The 25,519-nt window shown below is 37.7% G+C and overlaps 2 protein-coding genes and 1 long non-coding RNA gene across 18 annotated transcripts in view; 2 read left to right on the forward strand and 1 right to left on the reverse strand.

Moving 5' to 3' along the window:
• The window catches only part of PPP3CB (protein phosphatase 3 catalytic subunit beta), a 50,280-nt gene extending 38,747 nt beyond the window's left edge, over positions 1 to 11,533 (forward strand). For 3 of the 12 annotated variants that reach the window (XM_045783185.2, XM_045783194.2, XM_045783182.2), the window contains exons 11-15: positions 718 to 744; positions 2,811 to 2,895; positions 3,632 to 3,729; positions 8,458 to 8,487; positions 9,927 to 11,533. In XM_045783185.2, the coding sequence (XP_045639141.1) occupies positions 718 to 744; positions 2,811 to 2,895; positions 3,632 to 3,729; positions 8,458 to 8,487; positions 9,927 to 10,105 (419 nt within the window). In that variant the 3' untranslated portion in view covers positions 10,106 to 11,533. The remainder of the gene's footprint in view (positions 1 to 717; positions 745 to 2,810; positions 2,896 to 3,631; positions 3,730 to 8,457; positions 8,488 to 9,926) is intronic. The other 9 variants (XM_045783189.2, XM_045783186.2, XM_045783190.2 and 6 more) reach the window with 6 other exon arrangements.
• Positions 1 to 25,519, reverse strand: part of LOC148109806 (uncharacterized) — a 47,721-nt gene that overhangs the window by 19,360 nt on the left and 2,842 nt on the right. The window contains exon 2 of the long non-coding RNA XR_015724820.1: positions 23,850 to 23,960. This is a non-coding gene — a long non-coding RNA (uncharacterized LOC148109806). The remainder of the gene's footprint in view (positions 1 to 23,849; positions 23,961 to 25,519) is intronic.
• Positions 12,130 to 23,435, forward strand: MSS51 (MSS51 mitochondrial translational activator). Of its 5 annotated transcripts, none has more exons than XM_045783202.2 (7): positions 14,048 to 14,173; positions 14,332 to 14,457; positions 19,576 to 19,731; positions 20,768 to 20,892; positions 21,092 to 21,658; positions 21,985 to 22,078; positions 22,437 to 23,433. In XM_045783202.2, the coding sequence occupies exons 2-7, from the start codon at positions 14,426 to 14,428 to the stop codon at positions 22,654 to 22,656; spliced, it is 1,194 nt and encodes a 397-aa protein (XP_045639158.1). In that variant the 5' UTR covers positions 14,048 to 14,173; positions 14,332 to 14,425; the 3' UTR covers positions 22,657 to 23,433. The 5 variants fall into 5 exon arrangements, with proteins under 5 accessions (XP_087719161.1, XP_045639157.1, XP_045639158.1 ...); XM_045783198.2 differs by lacking the exon at positions 14,332 to 14,457 and adding an exon at positions 19,052 to 19,295 and having other exon boundaries at positions 22,437 to 23,430; XM_087863034.1 differs by adding an exon at positions 19,052 to 19,295 and having other exon boundaries at positions 14,049 to 14,457; positions 22,437 to 23,431.

The raw sequence follows: 25,519 nt of genomic DNA on the forward strand, positions 1-25,519 counted from the left end.
CAATCTGTTGCTATTTCTGCAAAAGATGTCCCTCAAGCTCCCAGATTGGATTGGGAACAGAAAGCACATACTGTTGATCCTGAGTATGTGCAAAAGTTCTACAATTCAGATTCAAGAAATTATGTGTTCTTGTTATTATGGAGTGTGGGAGGCTTAGCCTTTCCGTTATTCGAAGTGGGTAAGATTGTCCACTGAGGTAGTTTATAAAGTTACCTACATTTCTCTATATATACTATAGATTTTGCAGATCTTGGTGTCCTTAAAGAACCACATGAGCTTGTATATCATTTGTGTCATTACCCTTCACTTAACATACTCCCATGGGTGACACATTTCCTCAGGGGTATCAATATAAATGTGCGATTGTTGTTTGCACAGTCTTTTATCAGTCTTATGTGTTTTCACGTGTTTTTTTTCTGTCCCTAATTTGTCTACTTTCATCAAATATTATAGTCATTCTGTCCATAATTTCTTCTGAACACATATCTTTTAAAAAATCTTTCCTTTAGAGTTCTACCCAGTGGCATCCCTCTTTTATTCACCAGATCCTACAGTACTACATTTTTCAAATTCAAATATGAGGGCCTTCATTTTTCTCCCTTTCTTTCTACATTCATTCTTCAATACCACTGCCAAGTTAAATCTCTATCTTTTTATTTGTCTCAACCACCTTTTCTCCATCATTCACTTCCTTTTTTCTGGACTCTCCATCTGAAGAACGGCTCATATATGGCAATAAAAAAGGTACAGACCAGACAGAGTAACATTGTTTTGAAATATGACTTCATAAGTTATCCTCATGTCCATGTAAGTTAGCACATTTATTGAGTGCTATTCATGCAGAGTCCTTTTGGGCCTTGTGCAAATTTAGTGTAAGTGCTATCTGAGAATTTGATGTTTTTAGAAGTCATATTCCAAGATATCTGTCTTTCTGTGCATGGAAATATTTTTCCCTCTTTTTCATTCCTCTTGTTTTAAAATTTCATTCTTTTGCTTATTTGTAATGTTTTGTACTTTTCCCTGCATGATTAGGGGTGTTTGATTGTCTGTCTTATTCCCCAGAGTAATTTTACTGTGGACATTTACTTTAATATTATGCATGATGTGTTTGTAGACTGATTTAAAATCCTGATTTGTATAGTGTTTTTATATTCCATTGATTTTTTTAAAATTGGAAATCAGTATAGTTTACATATTATTCAGTTTTACAGATTTATAAATTAAGGCTGAAAACATGAATGTACCTCATTGCAGCCATCCTCTCCCATCCCCATACTCCTCTCCCCCAGTCTAGCTTTAAAATTCTGTCAGTTTTAAAACAATGTTTATGTTAATTCATTCAAAGAAATCAGACCTTATGTCCTTGGACAAAACAGTTAATAAACTTAGTTTCTTTGTCTCTAAAATGAGGAGATTAAACTTTGCAATATTCCTAATGTCTCTCCATATTCTAATGTTCTATGATTCTGAGACTTTTAGTAATTTTTTTGGCATCTTAAAAATAGCTGTGTAGTACCATAGTACCTACGCACTTTTGAACTTGGCAAAAGCTGTAGCTTCAGTGCTCATAATCGTACCCTTTAGAGCATCATAAACGTGGCCATGGAGCCTATTTTCTCTAAAGTATGTCTTTTGTTTTCATCTTTGAAATTGGATTTCTTTTCTGTTTCCATGCAGTAAGGTCCAGTCATTATCTTAGTTTTAATTATATGGTATTTGTGGGCTGCTTGAATTTTAAATGAGATGCTGCTCTAGCCCAGAAGACTTGCGGTTTCAGACCTCTGTATATCCACGGCCCCTTTTAGTCTAGTCTCTTTAGCCTTTCCTTAACTTTCTCCTCAACTGTGGTGCTTCTATATGTGTTTTCATCATGCTGAAGCACAGCTCTAAGGAGCCACACTCTTGAGTCCAGAGTGATTCTAGTTGCTATATATGAGATAACAGGACTGAGATTGTTGTTGTTCTTTCTGGCGGCCAAGGGAAGGAAGATACAACTTTCGAGTTTTTCTTCAGCTGAAGATCAAGTTATTTTGATATATTCTCTTCTGTATCAGTGATAGTACAGCTAACCCTTTAGAGAGGAAACATGAGTGATCCTTTAGCTGTGTTTTTTAGGGAATCTTTTCTCATTGTTCACTGTCCTTGTGTCATACTCACCTAGGGATGTAAGAGCTTGTATATATTTGCATGACCTTGAGGACATTTAGTCCATGAGGTTAAGATATGCATTATTGTCGATATGCTGGTATGGTCCTCAGTTCAGCGTCGTCTGCAAAGTAGTTATTTCATACCATTGTTTTCAAACCCACTTAGAAGAAGGAACTTACTCTGTGATAGTAAGATAGGATATTTCCAGCCTGCATGTCAGAGGCTTTTATAATAGTAAAACAGAAGCCTATACAGAGTTATTACCAATTCTTGTCTGTTAGTCTGCATGCATAGGCCCTCATGAGAATTAAACAAAAACTATAGGATTGTTAGCATTTTTTTTTTTTGTCCTCTGGTTTATGTATAAGTTGGGTTCTAGTTTCTTTCCCATTGCTGTTTTAATGATTAGCAGTAGTGTGAGTCATAATGTTTATGGATTACTTTTCATTTGTATCTGTATCAGATCCCAGTATTAGACCAGTGCTGAGCTAAACCTTGAAGGAATGAGAGGCTTTCTGGCATGAGTTCACCTAGTCTCCTCCATGTGAGCTGGTGGCAGAGGGTTTGGTGTTGGTTAAGATGAGCGTGGTATAGGTTAATAGAATGGTACAAGTGTGGATGCCCTAAACTTGAGTCTTTTTTTCTATTTATTCCATTGAAAGTAGGTTCAGCTGCAGCCCGGAAAGAAATCATAAGAAACAAAATTCGAGCAATTGGCAAGATGGCACGGGTCTTCTCTGTTCTCAGGTAATGATATATTTTCCTGATTATTTGCTTTACAGAAATTCTTTTATTGTACTTTGCTGTAAGCAGTGTCCTGTTTGACACCTAAAAGCAATTTAGTAGCATTCTTCCTATAAAGAAGTTAGTTGTACATTTACATATTGAAGAAGGGAATACAAGTCCCTTTGAAACTAGGGTTTTTGACCCTTGCGATTATTACTGCTCACTTTGAATATGTGTTACCCTTCTGTGATGAAAGTACTAGTTCTACATCTTGAAAATTAGAGCAGGATAAGAAGGAAAGGGTACCTTTTAGAGTATTCCTGATGAACTTGCTCATCCATATAGGAAGTTCCTTTTGTTGGAGTCACAGATTATCTCTTCTTAGGGTTAATTCAGGAAGACTAGGTTTAAAGTTGCATGTAAATGGGTCAGTCCTTAAAAATTTGTTTGCAAAACTGGTTATATCAGACATTTGAACTTTACAGCATAGAAAATACCATATTTTCTCAATTGTATGATTCTCATTGATGATAAATCTCATCATATATTTAATAAAGCTTTTCAGGAAAAAATATATGCCTCAGTTGTAAGGCATACCCTCTGATCTGAAACATTTTCAAAATATGGAAGAATGTCTTATCTTGGAATTGAGAAATGTTATAAATTATATACATGGCCTACCTCTGGGCCCCATCTCCTCCTTTAAACTAAGTACTTGTTGGAAGTCTCTCATGTTTGTTATATCTCTTTGCTATAGGGAGGAGAGTGAAAGCGTGCTGACACTCAAGGGCCTGACTCCCACAGGGATGTTGCCTAGTGGAGTGTTGGCTGGAGGACGGCAGACCCTGCAAAGTGGTAATGATGTTATGCAACTTGCTGTGCCTCAGATGGACTGGGGCACACCTCACTCTTTTGCTAACAATACACATAATGCATGCAGGGAATTCCTTCTGCTTTTTAGTTCCTGTCTCAGCAGCTGACACAGGCAGAATACTATATGATAGGTAGTATCTGGTTAATAACCTGACCAAGGCAGAAAATTCATAGAATGGGTAGTCCTTTCAATCGAAAATAATGGTCAGTCTCAGCTTTCAATGAAATGATATGGGAGCAGCTCATATCATAATGTCTTAAATATTTATTTTTTTGTCTAATGCACCCTTTTCTTTTAAAAGTCCCAGTTTCAGAATGTGACTCAAGGATATCCATATTACTAAAATGGAAATGTAATTCCAAGTTTCTTATTTTTTATTTTTTTAATTTATGTAATTGTATTAGACTATGCTTATATTTTCAGATACTTAATTTTAGAATTAACAATCTGCTTGGGCCCCAAAACATTACTTATGCACTTCACTTGCCAAAAGATTTGTGCAAGGTTTTGTACTCTGGTAAATGATGCCAAAGTTTGTTTTCTGTGGTGTTTGTCAAATGTTCTATGTATAATTGACTGTCTGTAACATGCTGTTTTCTTCCTCTGCAGATGTAGCTGCTTTCCTAAATCTGTCTGTCTTTCTTTAGGTTAGCTGTATGTCTGTAAAAGTATGTTAAATTAAATTACTCTATCAGACGCTTGTCTGTCTTTTGATGTAGAAGCAACTTTGTAGCACCTTGTTTTGAGGTTTGCTGCATTTGTTGCTGTACTTTGTGCATTCTGAACATGAATGTAACATTAGATATTAAGTCATTGTTATAAGGGGTTGAATTTAAATCCTGTAAGTCAAAATTGAAAGGGTGTTATTAAGTGTGCCTTTATTTTGCATGAAAATAAAAAGAATTATACGTAAAGCATTCCTGTAATCTGGCTCATTGAATATTTTATATTAAAAAAACCTTACTTTTTTGGCGTAAATATTTGTGTAAATACTGGGTTAACTTTTTGAAAGCCCATTACAGATTAAATAGAAGAGAATGATGTGAATGTTTTAGAGTATACACAATAACTCAAAGTCTAGATTTCTTTCCCTTGTGGCTGGAAAGCAAAAAATGTGATATGGAATAGCTTTAATTTATATGTTTTATTGTAGCCACTTTTGACAGCCCTCCAAGGGTCACTGCTCTGTTAAACAGCAGCAACAGATCTGATGTTTTCCTTAGTCATGGCTAACTTTCTTCCTGGTGTTGTAATTAGTGAGTTTTTTAAAGCAAAAAATAAATAATTTAAATTTTTGAATAAATTTAAAGTAGATTGACTTTTCACAGTCTCATTTCACTTAGTCTCATAATAAATGCCTAAATAAATAAGCAAATTTTTCCTGTAGACAAATAATTTCTACTTGTAGCCTGTACATGTTCTATTTTATATGTTAGTGTGTTGTCTGCTACCACCACTGGTATATGTGAGAAGAAGAGCTATGTTTTAAAATGATAGTTTCAAATTTTCACTCTAAATGAAGTGTCCTTTTTTTTTATTAAAAGAAAAACTGCTTTGATTTTCTTTATATTCCTTGCTCCCCATTTTTCTTATTATCAACATTAGCAAAATGAGCTAAAAAGAATTTTGCTAAAACAAAGATCTTAAACATTCAATAAAACTAGCAAAAGTAAGTGTTAATAGAAAAGGATGAACTTTAGTAGTTTGAAAAATGTTATACCCTTTCTCTTTTTTGTTCATAAAAGAAAAGGAAAACTGAAAGGCCTCATACTTTAATAAATCTCCACTACAGTCACATCTCCATTATCCTTGGATATATTATTACTTTTACATTGTATCTACAGCAAACCTTTCTTTCAGATTTCACAATTAGTACCTGCTAATTACATGCTTTGTTGGCAGCTCAGCATTTCTACTCATTCTTAATTTGCATGCCGCCTGAAGCTCAGTCTTCCAACTTAGAACTCACCCCCAACTGCAGTGAAGGTTTGAAAGATAGCTTTACTGAAGGGACTGTATTCCCAGCATAGAGACAGTGCTGAGTTCAAGGGGTCTCATTTGGGAAACTAGATAGCTCCCTAGTTGTGCCGGTGATGGCTCTTGATAGTGTGGAGCAATTTTCCTAGCATAATAAGATAAACCTATTTTGATAGCCCATAACAAAACTCATACAGAAGCTGCATCTGTGTGATTTAATTTTTTTTTCTAATATTTTACTTTAGTAGACATGTTCCCTGATGTGAGTAACTAAGAGTTAAGTATTGCAAAAAGAAGGTTTTAAAATTCTAGTACCTTAGTCCTTTTGTCAGAAAATAAATCCGATTGCCTTCTCAAAAACCTTAAAGTTAATTTATATTTCTTGAGTGTTTTCACAAACACAACCCTTTTGGAGTAGGAATTGATATATTTTATGTGCATTTTCTTCATGGAAATTTGTTTGGGAGCTAGCCCTATAATGCTACCTTCACCAGGACATATATGGGAAAATATGTGGCCATTTCTTTTAGTAATGCCAAATTCTTCTTCATTATTTATCCTGTGTAGTTATTGAGGAACACAGTTTGTGACAGCACTATACACAAACTTACTAAGGCCATGTCGGGATGCCCTATAAAACTGAAAACAAGTAGAGGAAAAACAGTGCCTTTTCAGACAGAACTTTATAATTATCAAATCTCTTTCCAGTTTAATGTTTAAGCTTCAAATGACCTTTTTTTCAGTTCTAAACATTCAAGCTTGACACGGAATGCAATTTTGAGTGTGATATGTATTTTGTATACTGAAAAGGATGAGGAGCATTTAGAAGCTTCTAGAAAGAGCAGAGAATATAATTTGACCTAGAACATGCTTTTACATATAAAATTAAAACCCATAGGATGGTTTCAGAAGTATGTTGTTACATTTCATAATTTGAAAAATTTATTAATAGACTTTTAAACTGATTCACTTAGATACTAATTCTTACAGTGATATCAGGTTTTATTTTTAATTTATTACCATATATAAGTTATGAAATATTTCATATAAAATCACTTCTGTTACCATAAGCTCTTTAAAACATATTCTGATAGGCATTTATTTTTTTTTCATTCAATGTCTAAATTATAAAGAAAATAGTCCATATTTTGAAGAATAGAAGTTGTAGGGCTGATCAAGTAGAGGTGGGTCATTTATCCCAGTTTTCTGTCTGGGAAGATACAAAGAGTATATTCCAGGTGTACAGAGCTAGATTTTTTTTAAATGGTGATTTGTACAGTGGGTTTACAATAAGTATGTCTGCTTGGATTTGTAATATAGCTTAACAGTTAAGGAGAATTAATTTTTTTTATTCAGTGTTCATCCTACTTCTTTTGGGTCCCCAACTCACTTTACTATCTGGTTAAGATAAACAAATTTCTAATTTAGTCTACTTTAATTCCTTAGATTAATCAGTTTTCTTTCACATTAATAACTGCTTTGGACAAAATTTATTATTTCTAAATCTGATTGGCCTTGTAGAAGAAGCAAAATAGAAAGGATGGGGCATTATTGTTATAAATATTCTGAGTGTGTGCACTTTGGGTAAAGTGGAGAATTTGCAGTATTGTCAGGCAATATTGTCCTCTGTAGTCTTTGATCCTTGTCTTCAATGTGAGTGCTTTATACAGTTTGAACCCAGAAATGAGCCAAAAGAATGTTTGACTACAAAACGTATGACTGAATAATGTTGTGATTTTTTAAATGGGCCAGAGACAAGCTATACTAAGAATGCATTTCTCAACTTTAAGACCTATGTATATGTCCGTATCATAGAGTAATTAGGATTTATTGCCTGTAAGACCTCATTTCTATCTTGATTCCTCTCTAGTTGGTAGATGGGCTTGAAAAGATGTACGTTGGCCTTTCTCTCTTCATTTGAGAATGCATGCTATTAGTACCTGAGGCAGATTTGAGTTCGTGATAAACTGAACATAACTAGCTTTTTTTTAAAGGCCGTAGATGTTAGTATCTTTAGATACTTGAGACACCAATGTTAGAATAGAAAAGAAGTTCCTAGTTGACAAGAGGAGTCCTTTTAGGTTATCCACAAACAACAGAGCTACAGAACTGTTTTAACTTGGAGTAATTCACCAAGTTTACTGCCCTTAAGTTTCATTGTAGCCATACTGACTTCTGCAGCTTTTGCTATGCGTTATGAATTAGAAGCAACAATAAAAGTATTACCCCTTCTATTTTATATCTTATGGAACAACTGATAATGAGTATTGTTTCGGCTAGATGGTGGGGGCGGGGGAAGAATCTTCTGTTTGTTCTTCTGCTACAATTCTGCCATCATAATTTCGCCATAGAGAATTTCCTTGTGATTGTGATGGATGTGATATAATAAACATGTTGAAAAATTCTAAGGCCATCAAAATACTGAATTCACAATAGGTAATTAATACTGGAGTGCATTTGCATGGGTGCTAAGGTGTCTGTGTTTATATTAGGTCCATGTGTTCTGTGCTCTGAGCGATGTTGTCATAGTGCTGTGTGTAAACTGTGCTGTGTCAGGAATTGGGGGATTGGAAGGGGCTCTCTAATATGGATACTATTTATGTTAAATTGTAAATAATGATGTAGTATGGGATACTGTGATATTTTACGTGATCATTGCCTTTTCTGCTGTACAATATGACCCTTCTCATCTCTCTCATTCATTTTGCATGCCTCTGCTCACTTCTGTACAGCCACAGTTGAGGCTATTGAGGCTGAAAAAGGTACGATCAGAGTCCTTGCGCTGGGCAGAGATCTGTGGTGTGTGGGTGGGCATCAGAGAATGTCCTGTGGGTGTGTTTTACTCCTAGTTTGCACAGCCCAAGATGAATCAGACTCACTGACTCATCAAGTTTAATAGTCACATTCCTCTTTTTTTTTTCTTTTCTTTCTTTCTTTCTTTCTTTTTTTTTTAATTACAAGGACTAATTTCCATAGTGACAATATGGTTTTTCCCTTTTCTAGTATTGTGTACAACCAGCATTTACCGTTTCTGAATTCTTTAGAGAGCAGCATGTTATGCTGTATATTATAGCATTTGAAGTTGCAAAGAAAGATCTATTCTACATTTTGCATGATTCTATGCTATTCATATCATTTTTTCCCTAAGTGAAACCCCCTCTAGGTATAGGTTTGAGTTGGTTTTTACTCGTTTTCAGTAATTCACCTGCGAGTGCAGGAGCTGTCACTATGATTCTTATTTTATTTATTTATTTTTTTGCTGTTGGCCTAGCGTTTGCTGATATTATATTCATATATATCTTATGTTGGCTTGATATTACACATTGCTAAATGCTTTGCCGCCCCAACCGTTTATTTGGTTCACATGCACAGACTCTGAGTCCTAGGGATTGCACATATTAAAGCAACCAGATTATAACCAGTGGTACGGAAATCTTTTGTATGCACAGTTTAATAGTAGAAAAAGCATCATTCCAGATGAAGTGAATGAGAAATTATAACAATTGGAGGAGGATTGCCATTTATTTTGATTTGGGTTTCCAAAGAACATTCAGTGAATGGCCATTGAATTAAGGAAGACATTTCCTAAAATATGAAACTGAATACTTTTTTCTATCAGCCAAATACAGATTTAACTCCAGGAGGCATTTCCCACCTTTTTCGTTTCATTCTGGTGGTGATGGGGTGATGATACCTTGACCTCCAAGATAGTTCTGATCTGCTAAATTTTAACATTCTTTGCCTCTTTCTCCTCCCACGCTCTTGGTACAGATTTGTATGTCGAGGTTAACCTTGTTTAGCCTCCTCACTTGACCCTACTCTTGTTGCTGCCTTACTGTGATAGTCACTGGTGATTTTAGGGTCTGAGGTAGGAGATAATTGGTATAGTAGAAGTCAGACAGAGACCCTGAGACCGTTGCCTGTAGGTTAATTTTGGGGTCAGGGAAGGGTTATTTTTGTGTGTTCTTTTTTAAAGGCTATGCTAACACTTGTCATCTATGAAGCTATTGTGTTTATATTTAGGTTTAAACATTTCACATTTTAAGGGGAAGTCTGGAATGGGGATAGGATTCAGTTAAAGTAAGATTTAAATGTTGCTACATACAGCTAATTTCTTTCTTCTTGAAAATCATTAATTATGTTTTTGAAATCTCAGAAATGTTTTTCTATTACTGACTTATCAAATTTGCATTTTGTTAAGCAATACGAGGATTCTCTCCACCACATAGAATCTGCAGTTTTGAAGAGGCAAAGGGTTTGGATAGGATCAATGAGAGAATGCCACCCCGGAAAGATGCTGTACAGCAAGATGGTTTCAATTCTCTGAACACCGCACATGCCACTGAGAACCACGGGACTGGCAACCATAGTGCCCAGTGACCCACGGCTTCCCAGGGACTCTCACATCTCGGGCCCCAAATGGACAGATCACCCCCAGGATCTGGAGGGGTCGGCCAAGCTGACTGTAAATGTCACAGTCCCTCTGGAGAAACCATTGTGCTTTTGAGACCCCAGCCCCCTTCCTGGATGGAGGCTTGAGGGCCCTGGGACATGTTGTGATATCTGATAAGATTGGGTCATCGCTGCCAAGGTGGAGAGCAGTGAGCAAGGGGCTTGGGGCAATTTCCAGTGGAGGGCAACTACACCTCCATTTATGCTTGTGGTTCACACATTTAAGTTTACAAATGAGATTTCTTTTTCCCCTCAGTAGAATTAGATTTTGTTTTTTAACCATGACTTCAAATGCAATCCTAAGACTTTTTTCCCCCCATGAAATGTCTTTAAAGGATGAATTAGCATGGTCTTAAAATACATTTCTGAGGTTACTAAGCTGTATTTTGAATTATGGGCAAAATGCTGAGAAACCCAGTTGGCATTTATACAAAATGCTGACCTCAGGTCTATAGTTCTTAAATGTGGCTAATTCTGTAATATATAGTCTTGGTATTTTTCAATTATGAATGCATAACCTATTTCTAGGCAGACTCTTACTTGAACACAAATCCAAAAACTAATTTAGAATCTTTTTTGCCCAGATCTTTTGAAATTTACACCCCAGAGATTTAAGAAAACCTCTAAATTTCAAAATTATGAAGAATTACAGAATTACTCATTTAAGGTACTTTAAAAGAAGTTTGTACATTGTCAAAGTAAATTTTAATTCAAATCATGTCTGTAAAACTTGACGTATTTTGTGTATGCATGTTTTCATTTTGCAAATATTTAATATATAGACCTATGATGTACAGGTACGACATGTATAGGTTACCTAGATGTTATGAGAAATTTTAGTTTATTGTGAGTACTCAAGTTGCTTAAATAGCCACCAGGGTGATTTGCTGCTGGCTTTCTATCATTTTTATGTTTTTGATGCAAAGGAAATTTTAAAATGTTCTGGAAGTGTTTTTGATTAAGCAGTGCAGCATAGAAGCAATGGTTCTGTTCAATCATTCAGATGTTAGTGGAAGCATAAAAGTCAAGATTGCATGTTGAACCTTTTCTTTTGATAGTTACAGAACTGCTTGGTTAAACTAAATGGAACCATGTGCTAATTTTTCACAATTATTGACCTGTATTGATTGCCACTGTAGTTTGGTATTTCCCTTTACTTTGGTGGCCTGCTTCCCTCATGCCCTGGAATACAACTCAGAGCTCCAGGCAGCGGAACCATCTATTGTTTTGTTTGCCAGAAAGTGCACCCTGTACGGTCTCCTGTCTAAGTTGGAAATATTATGCATGTGCAGGACTATTCGAGTATTTTATAAACAGTAGCACACAATAAATTCCATGCATGGGCCGCTGCTCCTATCTCTGTGTTGGGTTTTATTTGGAAAATGTAGTCTGATTTGACCTCAGGCAAATCAGAAAATCCTGTTAATAGAACTGGGATATAACCTTCAGAGATTATCTTGTGGATAATTCATGGTAATTTGATAAATTAAATTCTTGCCTTCATAAATTTTGCTTTTTTTTTTTTAACTTTGGTTACATTTGTCTTAAATGAGCATTAGTAACTGAAAACTAGAGTACTTTGGGTGCTGTTATAGGCCTCCTAAATTTATATTTAAAATCACTATTTCACTTAATTTTTAATTGAAAGAAAATGTTATTGCATAGAATTCTGTTATAGTAGTATTGGGAATTTATTGGGTGTTTTAACAATAAGAAAAAGGATATTCATGATACTGTATTTTCTTGCCATCATATTCCTTTCTTTGCCATAATCAAGTATGAAATTTTGCAAATTGAGGGAAATTCGAATATTGCTCAGCATTTTATAATATAACCATATAGTAACTTTAATTACAGTTTTCAACAATAATTATAATGATACACATTACAAAGCTTTAATTTAAATTGAACTGTATACACTTGCCTTATTCCAGGTAGCAAATAGAACTTAAATTGTTATTATAGCTTTTAGTTGCTGTATTATCAGCTTGCATACATAGGAGTCCATGAGCTACCCTTAAAGTTACTATGCACTGCATACCTTTAGATGTTCTTCTGGATGTTACTGTTTTATGAAAACTATGCATCTCTAAATTAAGAGCATAACTAGCATATCGTGTACCAGGAACTTCCGTAGCCCTTAGGTCCATCACTGGGTTTAGATAGTGTTTGTGGGAATCTTGGGTAAACATGAAACATCATTAGCAAACTAGAAGAATTATGGGTTGATGGTAAAGAATAAAAAGAAGAAAGTAAGAGAAAGGAACAGAATGCAGAAAAGTATTATACATTAAGAGTGGTAGAAAAATCACCCAGTGCCTCACAGACCACTTCCTAACTGTTGAATAAGAACCTCTTTTTAGTCTTTCTTCATAACTATGAACCATAGAAGTATTTTTTAAGGTTTCACAATGAACCATAGAAGCATTTTTAAGGCTTTTTTAAAAAGGTAACTTATGATGAAAGCAAACTGTGAAGAGTTCAGATCTTTCTAAATTGTAATTTAAATGTCTACCAGAGCTAGTAGTTGTGATGGTAAAATATAAATAGGCAATATCAATTTTTCCTATATATTATATCACTTTATATTCAAAGATGACACTGCTGAGTTAGAAAAGTCCATCTGACTTCTTGTGCCTTCTGCAGTTCAGCCATTATTAACAGAACTCATACCCTTTAAAAGTTCTGCTAGTTAAATCTGAAATAGGTCTGAAACCTTTGCTTAAAATTAATTCTGTTTTACTCAGGATTTTTGTCTATTGCTGCTGATTTTCTTTTCTCCACAGCTATTCTGAATAATATGTAATGTTTTGTTGCATCCTTAACACAACTTTCACCTTCCCTGTGTGTAGTTGCTTTCTACAGTTTGGGGTTCCTTTAGAATCCATTCTCTGCATCTGTTCATAAGATTTTTGATTTGCCACATTCCAGGACCTCAAATTGACTGCAAGTTGTTCTGTTCCCTAGTTTGATGATGTTCACAGAGGCAGGTAAGTGACATAGCTAGGGCCAGATGTAAGCAGAAAGTCAGGTCTTGCAGTCAGTCATCTAGGACCACTGCCCTGATAATTTCTGGTAGACTCTGGAGCTTGATAAGTGAAAAGGAGCTAGGAATGTGTAATTAAATTCCTTGGATCAGCATTCATTATAGGAAGGACTAAGATGTTTGAATTGATACTTTTATATTTTCTGTTCCTAGAAATAGAGTGTGTTTTTAGCCAATAATATTTTGGTTTTGCTTACTTTATTTCTCTATTTATTCCTCTTTTGAAATAAATAAGTGGAGTGTGCCTGATGACATTCACTCAGAAATTACCTTGCTCTCCTTTCAGAGAAAGTGAATTTTACAAATTAATTTTGTTTCCCCTACAATTGATTTCCTTCTATACCATTAAATGACCATTTGTATTCTTTCTTGGGGATTATGTTTGAATTGTGTTTGAACAGTGTTTGTTATGCTAAAAGGGACTTTGGGCTTGGGTTAACTCATCCTGGGTCTAGACTGACATCCAGAACTCCAGGAGTTCTCTTGATCTGAGCTCGTGCCTGCCTTTCCAACCAAATAATGACTTCTGAACTATAATCCCAGGATTTTTTTTTTTTTTTTCCCTCTGACTCTGTGGACTGAGAGTAGAAATGCTGCCTTAGTGAGAGAGGCTCAGGAAGCAATAGGTTTCATCTTAGCCTGCCTGGCCTTTGGTAAGTTTGGGAGTGTTGACAGAGTTCTGAGCCTTCTTGGCAGAGAAGGAAGGTCAGAAAGAGAGAAGTCCATGGGCAGGGGGCCAGGTCCCTCCATACCTCATTAGGGAGAATTCAGCGTTGTCTGTCTGGTTGGCAGGACACACCTAATCACAGAGACTCAGCATTTCAGCAGTTTGCAAAGGAAAGTGATATGAAGGGACAGCTGCAAGTCAGCCACAAGCTAGATATGACGAGATCAAGCATTCACTTCACTTGGAAGAAAGAGAGAAGGAAGGAAGCCGAGGGCTTAGCAGGGTAAGTTACTTTTCCATCAAACCATCTGCTTGCTTAGTTTATAGTTGAGTAAAACATTTATCACCCCAGGGAGTGTTAATCACTGATTAAGCAGCTGAATGTGCTTAATAATAGCAATATTCCTAACGTAGTCCTACTTTTCTCTTTCTCTTTCCCAGCTCCTTTTGAGGATCCCCAATGACTAGCATCATTCCCCCCTTGCCCTACCTCCCCAAAGATATTTTGTGTTTGCTGGTGAATTAGAGAAAATTAATGGGCCTTCCTGGTCTGGAGATAGTGAGAAGGTAACTGGTTTGATGAAACTTGAGGCTTTTGGTGATGAAGGAGAAAGATGGGAGACCTGGTCTGGAAATAGGCTAATATTAGAGGGAATTTGGAAATGAAGATAAGAGTTTTTCTAGACTATGCAGTCCATGTCTCTTCTTCTCTTTAGTCCTTGGTGTTGGTGTTCTCTCTTTTACATGCTGGGAATAAATTAGAGCCCAAGTCATTGGGGATGGCTAGAAAAAAGTTAAAGTGATTCCCTGCTGGGGGGGTCTGGGTGGCATCTGCCTTCAGCTCAGGTCCTGGGATTGAGCCCCACATCAGGCTCCCTGCTCAGTGGGGAGCCTGCTTCTCCCTCTCCCTCCACCTCCCCCTGCTCCTGCTCTCTCTATCTCTCTCACTCACTCTTTCTCTCCAAAATAAATAAATAAAAATTAAAAAAATAAAGTGATTCCCTGCTAGGTGAGGAAGACTGATCTCTGGAAAATTCTTTCCAACTTCTTTCTTATCCCCTCTGTTTTTTGCCTTAGTTTCTGTCAGTCCTGTCCCTCTCCTCAAACTTGGAGGATCCTGGGGCTCATTGCATGAAAGTTAGAACCAGGGAAGCTGGGTGTGGGCCTAGGGTACACAAAGCCAGACATTAGCCTCATGTAGATACAAACGCTTCTTACCTTTCTCCCAGAAATTTAGTTCATTAGTATCATGAGCCTGCTTTTAGACACAGGAAACGATCAGGGATTTCATTACCACTACTCCTCCCCAAACTGATCCCTTCACTTCCCAGCCAGTTCAACCAACCCCCAGAGAGCCAAGAGTTAATCTTCCTTTGCAGAAAGACCTCTTTGGAAAGGCAGATGAATTAGGCAGTACATTTCTGGTCTTAATTGGCTTCCATTGCAGCACAAAGGCTTTTAGTGGAACATCAGGAATATATATTTATTACTCCTGGGATCTGAGACTCTTGACTTGCCTCAAATCAGTTTTCTCTATACTTTTAAAGAAAGATGAATCCATTCTTTCAAGGTTCAAGAAGGTGTTCTCTTGCCCGAAGAGGCTGGGTAGATAGAGCAGAGGAATGCTTCTCAAGTTGCAGTGATTCTGGAAATTGGATGAGAATGTGTAGTGATTAAAAATGGAAGGAAGGGGTGCCTGGGTGTCTTAGTCAGTTGAGCATCCGACTCGATTTCAGCTCAGGTCATGATTTTAGGGTTATGAAATTGAGCCTCAAGTAGGAGTCTGCACTCAGCGTGGGGTCTGCTTAAAATTCTCTCCCTCTCCCTTTCCCCTCCCCTGCTGCTCTCAAAGGCACACTCTCTTAAAAATAGATAGGTAGATAGGATAGATAAGTGAAATGAAACAAAGTATATTTTTTTAAAAAGTGGAGGGAAGAGTCAGGTCAGTTGTTGGAAATGGGTTACTCAGGTGTGAAGGCATCCTTTAGTTAAGGGACATGACCCTTAAATCTTAAAATACTCTATCACCCTCAGGTCTATTTTCTTCAGGTACTCAGATGTAAAGGCATCCTTTAGTTAAGGGACATTGACCCTTAAATCTTAAAATACTCTATCACCCTCAGGTCTATTAGTGAGAATGTGGAAGATATGATATGCAGATGAGCTTAGCTATCTGTTCTGTGGACTCTGAAAACACCATTTATCTGTGGGATGAGGGGAGAGATTACAGGGGTGCAATGAAAGGATGAGAAACTACAAAGGAAAATACAAAATAGTTCCCTCATTAGCTAAGGACAGTAGTTTGCAAGAGCCATATTGTAAAATAATAGATTTTCTTAAGTTTTTTTTAATTCCAGTTAGTTAACATACAGTGTAATATTAGTTTCAGGTGTACAGATAATAGATTTTAGCTGGATGATTCTGGGAGGTCTTTGTTTGTTGTGCCAGCTACACCTCAGCTGAATAATGATTTTTGGAGTTTTTTTCCCCTAACAAATCTGGTTCAGAAGGATTAAATGTCAGACTATTTTTGTAACAAAACATGATCCCTGGTTTGAACTTTAATAGTTACCTTATTTACCATAAAACCAACCACTGTTAGCATTTTTATCCTCTGCCATTTCCCTGTTCCTGGAGGCAGTTAATCTGAGGGTTAATCATTTTTTAGCTTCTCTGGGATGCGTGGGTGGCTCAGTTGGTTAAGCGTCTGCCATCCCCCTAGGGTCATGATCTCTGGATCCTGGGACTGAGTCCTGCATTGGGCTCCTTGCTCAGCGGGAAGCCGGCTTCTCCCTCTGCCTGCCACTTCCCCTGCTTATGCATGTGCTCTCTCCCTCTCTCTCTTTCTTTCTCTGACAAATAAATAAAATCTTCAAAAAAAAAATAATTGTTTAGCTTCTCAGTCTCTACGGATGCCTTTTTTAATTTTTTAATTGAGATGAAATTCACATAACATAATCCTTTTAAAGTGAGCATGCTAAGTGAAATAAGTCAAGCAGAGAAAGACAATTATCATATGGTTTCACTCATTTATGGAACATAAGAAATAGGAAGATCAGTAGGAGAAGGAAGGGAAGAATGAAGGGGGGGGTAAACACAAGGGGAAGGAACCATGAGAGACTATGGACTCTGGGGAAACAAACTGAGGGTTTCAGAGGGGAGGGAGGTGGGGGATTGGGATAGGCCGGTGATGGGTATTAAGGAGGGCACATATTGCATGGAGCACCGGGTGTTATATGCAAACAATGAATCATGGAACATTACATCAAAAACTAAGGATATACTGTGTGGTGACTAACATGACATAATAAAAAATTATTTAAAAAAAAAAGCATGGTATGCACATTTACATTGTTATGCAACCACCACCTCTATCTAGTTCCAAAACATTTTCACCATCCCAAAAGAAAAACCCATAACCATTTAGCAGTTACTCCCCATACCTCTTCCACCCAGCCCCTGGCAACCGTGAATCTGCTTTCTGTCTCTGAATTTACCTTTTCTCAATATTTCTTATAAGTGAAATCATATAATGTATGATCTTTTGTGTCTGGCTTCTTTCAGTTAGCATAATGTTTTTGAGGTTCGCCCACATTGTAGCATATTATCAGTACTTCATTTCTTTTTATGGTGCCATATCTGAGAAATTGCCAAATCCATATTACGACACTTTTCCATATGTGTTCTAAGACTTTATAGTTTTATTTCTTACATTTAGGTCATACTTAATAATCAGACTCAAACCATTCTATGTCATTAATTCCTAGAGTATTCCCATCTATATTTCTATGCTCCTGCTCTTCTCTGTGCTTAGAATTCCTTTTTTCTGTCTCCATGTATTCAAAGTATTACCATCTGTAATGGGTCTACTCTGAATGTGACATGCTTTATATAGTCTTCCTACAGCTAACCAACTGAAGAGATTCTTTCCTTCTGATCTCTCGTAAGTGCTTTAGTTTCACTTATAGGATTTATATACTGCCTTATATTATAATTTACATTTGATCCCTCTATAAGGCATTTAGATATTAAGTATATTTTTCACATTTGTTTCCATTATAATATTTTATGAATGAATATGTTTAGCAACAAATATTTATTGAATGAATGGATGTTTTTATTTTTCCTAATATAGTTCCTTTTGTTTACTCATTCCTCATGGAAGGAATGGGAGAAGACAAGGCAGGGAAGGAGAATATCAGAGTTCCTCCTAGGTAGTGTGTGGGCACGGGATTAGTTCTACTTCAAAGCTCACCTCTTTAGGAAATTTTCCTCATAATTTATGTAACTTGCTTTGACTACATAAATCTTAATATTGCGGTGCTGATTTTGTATTGTATTTAATTTCTATTTCTGGGTTGACTGCTTAAAAATGTGATGATAGGTCTTCTAAAATGAGTGTTTTATTTCCCTAACTAGGTGAGATCGACTGATTTATCAATTAGTTGGTAGTTTTGGACAACCAAAATTTCTGTTGCTTTTTCCTCCCTTATTTTAAGTTGATTTTTTAAATGCATTAGTAATAGATTAATATATTCTTAGTATTCAGGAGTCAAACATTACAGATAAGTCTGCAGTTCCTTTTGATTAACCCAGTTCCTATCCCATTACTTCTTTCCTTCCTCAGAGTTTTTTTACTTTTTTTTTTTTAAGATTTTTATTTATTTATTTGACAGAGATAGAGACAGCCAGCGAGAGAGGGAACACAAGCAGGGGGAGTGGGAGAGGAAGAAGCAGGCTTCCAGCGGAGGAGCCTGATGTGGGGCTCGATCCCAGAACGCCAGGATCACGCCCTGAGCCGAAGGCAGACGCTTAATGACTGAGCCACCCAGGCGCCCCATCCTTCCTCAGAGCTAATCATTGTTATTGGTTTTATATGAGTCCTGCCAGACATTTTTCTATGCATTAACTTACATACATATTTACATTTCATATAGAACTTCATACGTAATACATATATGTATAATTATGTTGATATACAATTATTTCCCTCCTGTTTTTTATAACTGCCTATGGTGATCAATAATCAGTAGATCCTGAATAAATCTTACTGATACCTAAGTCTGAGAGACTGGAATGAGAATCGAAAGGTCAAACATATAAAAACACATTATACTTGTCTAGCTTGCAAAATTTCATTCCGTATCTGTTCTTCATATAGTCCCCAGGTATCAGTGGACAGCCATGGCTCCAAGATCCCGGCAACGAAGGCACAAGAAACCCCCCTCATCGGTGACTCCCATAGTTGTGACCCCACCCACAGTTGTGACCCCTGTGCCTCTGACCCTCTCAAAACCTGACCCTAGCATTGATGCACTTGGCTTCTTTTCCTTGGAGAATAATGTTCCTGGCCTATCCCAGCTAATTCTTCAAAAGCTAAACATGAAAAGCTATGAAGAATACAAGTGAGTGACTAGCTCTGTGGAAGAGTAATATATTATCTCTGGTAGAAGTGATTTCAGAAAGCAAGAAGGGAGTATAACTTGGGGATTATGGGGTATTTACAATGAGGGAGTTTCTCATCCTGACTTTTGTAAGTTTTATTACTATACAAGAAATATACTTTGCTCATGTGAGAAGTAGTGGGAGTAGATGGAAATATATAGGAGGCAAGGTATAGGTCATGAATGATTCTGGAGATACTCTTTTTCCTATTGCCACTTCTTCTCCATGCCATTTCTGCAGGTTGGTGCTAGATGGGGGTGATTCTGCATCAGGCTTTGGATTTCGATGCCCTCAAGAAATGTTCCAGAAGATGGAGGACACATTCCGGTTCTGTGCTTACTGTAGAGCTCTTCCTAGTGGCCTTTCAGACTCCAAGGCCCTACGGCGTTGCAAGAGGTGACTAGTTGGTGACTTACAAGAGAGTCATCCTGAAATGATCATATTCTAAGACTTCATTGCAGGAGGAAAGGTCTAAGAGTTCTCAGAATAACTTCAGGCCCACTCCTCATTTTGTGTGATCCAGGCCACAGAGGATTAGAAAAGGATTGGGCTCCTGCTTATTTTGGGTATTATGGGGAGGTCAGACTATGGTACAGTAGTCCCCCTTATGTGCAGTTTCACGTTCTATGGTTTCAGTTATGCGTGGTCAACCACAGTCTGGAAGCAGATGATCCTCCTCTGACTCTTGTCAAAAAGTTAATAGTAGCATAATGTTGTGTCACAGCACCTATGTCATTCACCTCACTTCATCTTATCATGTAGGCATTTTATCATCTCACGTCATCATAAGAAGAAGGGTGAGTACAGTACAATAAGATACTTTGAGAGAAAGATCACGTTCATATAACATTACAGTATATCATAACTGTCTATGTTATTGTCATTAATCTTTTACTGTGCCTAATTTGTAAACTTTATCACAGGTATGTATGTGCAGGAAAAAACGTAGTATATAAAGGGTTTGGTACCATCCATGAGTTCAGGCATCCACTGGGAGTCTTGGAACATATTCCCAGTGGAGAAGGGGGGACTACTGTATAATCTTCTCCACCTCCTTCCTCTTGAGTATTCAAGGGGTAAGATCATATCTATTCTGGGGAGGTTGGGGTTGAGCCATACCTGTGATAAGAAGTTAGCTGCAAACTCCTGTTATTTATTTATTTTTTCTGTAAGGGATGTAAAAAGTGAGTTGTTCCAGTTACAGACTGAGGTGTTACTCTGACCCAAGAGAATAATTACATTCCTAGCCTCTCATTGCCTCCCCTGCCACATGTAATCTCCAAATTTGGTGCATCAGCTCTCATTCCTCTTCCTACCTTCCCTACCCAGTGATCTTTCTTCCTTGATGCAGGAAGTATCAATTCCCTTCCCTAGATAGCCCCCAATCACCTTTGAGGTATAGGAACATCTATTTCTGGGGCTCATCTTTCAGGTGCAGAAATGTCTATTACTGTGGTCCAGAGTGCCAGAGGTCAGACTGGCCAGAGCACAGAAAAGTTTGTCAAGAGCTGCGTCTGGTAGCTGTGGACCGTCTCATGGAATGGCTTCTAGTCACAGGTGAAGTGGTGGTGTTGGAGAACTCTGCCACAGTGGTCATAGTTGGTTACACTTGGAGAAAGATATGAAAGCATGTTGTTACGAGGAAAACATGAGAAACTGAGTGGGGCACTCCTGGTCACAAGTTGGAAGAGTAAATTTGGAAGGAATATTGGAGCCAGGAAAGGGTTAGGTCACTCTTATCCCTTCTTTTCTGCAGGTGCTTTTGTCCTGCCTTCAGGACCTTGGCCATGCCTGGCTGAAGTTGTACAGGGCTGGGATACCTGGTTTTCCATGCGGCGTTTACAGCTAGATGCTACACTGGATGTTGTGCTAGGTAGTCATGCCATGACCACCCTGTGGGCCAACATAGGACGGCCAAGGCCAGACCCAGATGTCCTGCAGGACTCTTTGAAGCGGCTGCTGACAGATGCCCTATCACGGCCCTTGACACTGGGCCTTGGGCTTCGGGCCTTGGGGATAGATGTTAGGAAGACTGGGGGAAGCACAGTGCATGTGGTTGGTGCTTCCCATGTGGAGACATTCCTCACTCGCCCTGGAGACTATGATGAGCTTGGCTACATGTTTCCTGGACACCTAGGCCTCCGTGTGATCATGGTGGGTATAGATGTATCTGCTGGCTTTACACAGAGCACCTCAACTTCCCCCCTGGAACCTGGCACAGTTCAGCTTAGTGGCCATAGGGGCCTCTATCATGACTTCTGGGAGGAGCAGGTAGAGACTGGACAGACAGCCCATCCAGATTTGGTGGCGGCATTCCATCCAGGTAAGAGTCATTCAAGGGAATACTGGGTGGCTTTTCTGGGAATTTTCCATTCTGACTTGTATCTCCTCTATTTGGAACCCCATTCATTTGGTCAGGTTAAACATAAAATGATGACAGTCTTGGCTGATCATTAGCCATATGTGCTATACCTGGGTTCAGAATTTTCCATTGCAGAACCTGGGGTGGATGATGGTGGTAAATGAGCATTGGAGGTGAGCAAGGTGAGGGGAGTGGTGGGCACAATCAGAAAAGTATCTTGCTTAGGGTCTACCTCAGCCTTTCCCCTCTCTATATCCATTTCTGTTGTTTTTTTTTTACCCCCATAGGTTTCCATGCTTCCCCAGACTTGATGGAGGCTTGGCTGCCCACCCTCCTGCTACTTCGTGATTATGAGATCCCTACATTGATCACTGTTTACAGGTTTCAACCTCTTCCTATTTGTGATACCTCCCTGACTCACTCATACCTCTGTCTGTAAGATGAGCTCATTTCTCTCCCCCTTGCTCATCGCTCATCTTCTGTTTTCTGGTGAGGATTTTTTTCCTTTCCACACTTGGCTTTCTAATCCCCTTGGAACCAAGTCCTGTTAGTTAATCAGGTACTTAGTGAGACATTTGGGAGGGAGGGATACACTTGCCTATCTAAGGTAATTTTGGGGATTAATGAGTTCAGAAGTATCAAGTTCTGAGGAAATTCTCTCCTATGTCTCTCATAATTAGCAGAGCATTTCTTTTTCTTTTCTTTTCTTTTTTTTTTTTTTTTAATCTGTCTCCTATAGCCATCAGGAGTTGGCAGCTTCTTTGCAGATTCTGGAGGACCTGGATACACACATCACTGCCTATGGAGCTAACCCTTTTGCGTCCCTCAAACCTGAACAGGTCTATTCTAACCCCAACAAGCAACCAGTATACTGCAGTGCCTACTATATCATGTTTCTTGGAAGTTCCTGCCAGCTGGATAGGAGGCAACTGGAAGAGAAAGTAGATGGTGGGGTTTAAATAGCTGAGCCAGATCTGGACTTCTAGAAAATCGGGAGGTTGTAATGAAATTACTCTGCTGATGTCAGGTTGTTGCCAACTTTGAAATCCACTATATCCTAAACCTCGGCCATTTGTCCAGATAAAGATTCTAAGCTAAATGGGAGTTCTTATATGATGTGACACTTTTCTAAGAGATTAGCCACAAGTAGCTTCCAGAGACAGGATTCTAGATTTAATGCATGGCAAGAGGCCCTGGTATCAGTTTTTCCAGAACCTAGAATTCTTAACATTTTCCTTTGTGAGAAAGTTGTACCTTTTGACTTGAATCAGATGCTGTCAAGGAAAAGAATGGCACCTTATTTTTCTGGAAAAGATTTTCTTATCCAGCAATTTGGGTTGAAAAATGGCAAGGTGTATGATTTCGATGTACAAGAATGGGCAAATCAGAGAAATGGTCGGGAACATGGGAGAGGTTGTGAGGACTGGCATATTGTTCTATTTCCTGGCTTTTTCTAGATAAATATCTTATTTTCTTCTTTTCTCTTGGGGACTTCTAACCCTAGAGCAGCTTTTTGCCTTGTGTTGTATTTAAATAGCCCAGGGTAGGGGCACCTGGGTGTACAGTCGTTGTTGAGCTTCTGACTCTTGGTTTCTGCACTGGTCATGATCTCAGGGTCATGGGATTGATCCCTGCCTCGGGCTCCGTGCTCAGGGTGAATCTGCTTGATATTCTCTCTCCCTCTGCCCCTGCTGCTTATGTGCTCTCTCTAAAATAAATAAATCTTTAAAAAATTATAAATAAATATCCCAGGGTATATTGGATTTCAGTTGAATATACTGGAGTTATTTGTTATTACCTAGTTTATACCATTATAAACTCAGTTTGGAGCTTCTTAAGTCACTTGTTTTATCCTATTTCCTATTCACTGGCAAGTACTACTGTCTAGTCACAACACCTCAAGATTGGAGGTTTCTCTCTTGCCAAAGGAGTGATTAACACTAGCTGTCCGTTTGGGCCTGCCACTCTGCCACATCCTATCTCATGCCATCCTTCTCTTATCACATTCTCAAGATTAGGATATTCCTTAAGTATTCATTCCTACAACTTTGCCATGACCTCAGCCTCCCACCCCTAACCCTAACACACACATATACATTCTTATTGCCCACCCTGATAGGGGTAATGTAAGAATTCATGTGTTCTGGGTTACCTGGGTGGCTCAGTTGGTTAAGCATCCGACTCTTGATTTTGGCTCAGGTCATGATTTCAGGGTTGTGGGATTGAGTCCCATGTTGGATTCTACACTGGGCGTGGAGCCTACCTAAAAAAAAAAAAAAAAAAAAAAAGAGTTAAGTGAAAATGTTCACAAAATTGGAGGACTCACACATTCCAATTGCAAAATTTACTACAAAGCAATAGTAATCAAGACAGTGTGGTTCTGGCCTAGGATAGACCTATAGATCAGTGACATTAAATTGAGAAGCAAGAATTAAGTTCTTAACATTTATGCTCAATTGATTTTTGACAAGAGTAATAAAACAATTCAATGGGAAAAGAACAGACTTTTTAACAGATAGTGCTGGAACAAGATAACACATGCAAAAGAATGAAGTTGGGCCCCCCCAACACACACATACATGCACACAACATACAAAAATTAACTCAAAATGGATCAAAGACCTAAATCACTAAAACTATCCAACTCTTAGAAGAAAACATAGGGTTAAATCTTCATGAAGTTATGTTGGGCAATGGTTTCTTAAATATGACACCAAACCTATAAGCAGCCAAAATAAAAATAGGTAAATTAGACTTTATCAAAATTAAAACTACTGAAAGGGACACCATCAAGAAAGTTAAAAGAATGTAAGAAAATATTCATAAATCACATATCTGATAATGGACTTATATCCAGAATATATATTAAAGAACTGTTAAAACTCAACAATAAAGGAACAAAAAACCCAATTATAAAATGGGCAAATTATCTGAATAGATATTTCCCCAAAGAAGATATACAAATGATCAATAAGCACATGAAAAGATGCTTAACATCTTTAGTCATCAAGAAATAAAAGTCAAAACCATAATGAAATAGCACTTCATCCACTAAGATGATGGTAATTAGACAGAAGATAACAAGTGTTGGTGACGTAGAGCAGTTGTAACTCTCATACACTCTTGGTGGGGATATAAAATGGTGCAGCTATTTTGGAATACAGTCTGGCAGTTCCTCAAGAAGTTAAACATTGAGTTATCATTTGATCCAGCAGTTCTGCTCCTTGGTATGTCCCATGAGACATGAAACCGTGTACACAAATGGTCATAGCATCATTATTCACAATAGCCAAAAGATAAAAACCCAAATGTCCATCAACTTATGAATGGATAAATAAAATGTAGTATATCCAGGTAATGAAATACTTGGCCTTAGAAAGGAATGAAGTACTGATTCATGCTACAACATGGATGAACCTTGAAAACATGTTCATTGATGTTCATGTTAAGTGAAGGAAGTCACAAACACCACATAGTGTATGAGTACATTTATATGAAATGTCTAGAATAGGCAAATCTATGAAGACAAGTAGATTAGTGGCAGCATATGGATGAGGGGGATGAGGGTATTGAAGTAATGGCTTAAGGGTATGGGTTTTATTTTGGAGGTGATGTAAATGTTCTAAAATTGATTGTGGTGGTGGTACAGCTCTGTGAATATATGAAAAATCATTGAATTGTACACTTTACATTATATCTTCATAGAGCTATTACCAAATTTTTTTTTTTTAAATCTTAGAGAATGTAGGGGTGCCTGGGTGGCTCAGTTGGTTAAGTGTCCAAGTTTTGATTTTGGCTCAGGTCATGATCTCTCAGGGTTGT

This window comes from Ursus americanus, chromosome 6, assembly GCF_024610735.1.
Source record: "Ursus americanus isolate L20-20 chromosome 6, mUrsAme1.1.p, whole genome shotgun sequence".
Lineage (NCBI taxonomy): Eukaryota > Metazoa > Chordata > Mammalia > Carnivora > Ursidae > Ursus > Ursus americanus.

Excerpts from the sequence above, each read along its gene's own strand:
- MSS51 (XM_045783198.2), top strand. The coding sequence starts at position 19,075 with ATGGCTCCAAGATCCCGGCAACGAAGGCACAAGAAACCCCCCTCATCG. Across the intron at positions 19,296-19,575 it reads AAAAGCTATGAAGAATACAA|GTTGGTGCTAGATGGGGGTG; the intron begins GTGAGTGACTAG and ends CCATTTCTGCAG. Across the intron at positions 21,659-21,984 it reads GGTGGCGGCATTCCATCCAG|GTTTCCATGCTTCCCCAGAC; the intron begins GTAAGAGTCATT and ends TTACCCCCATAG.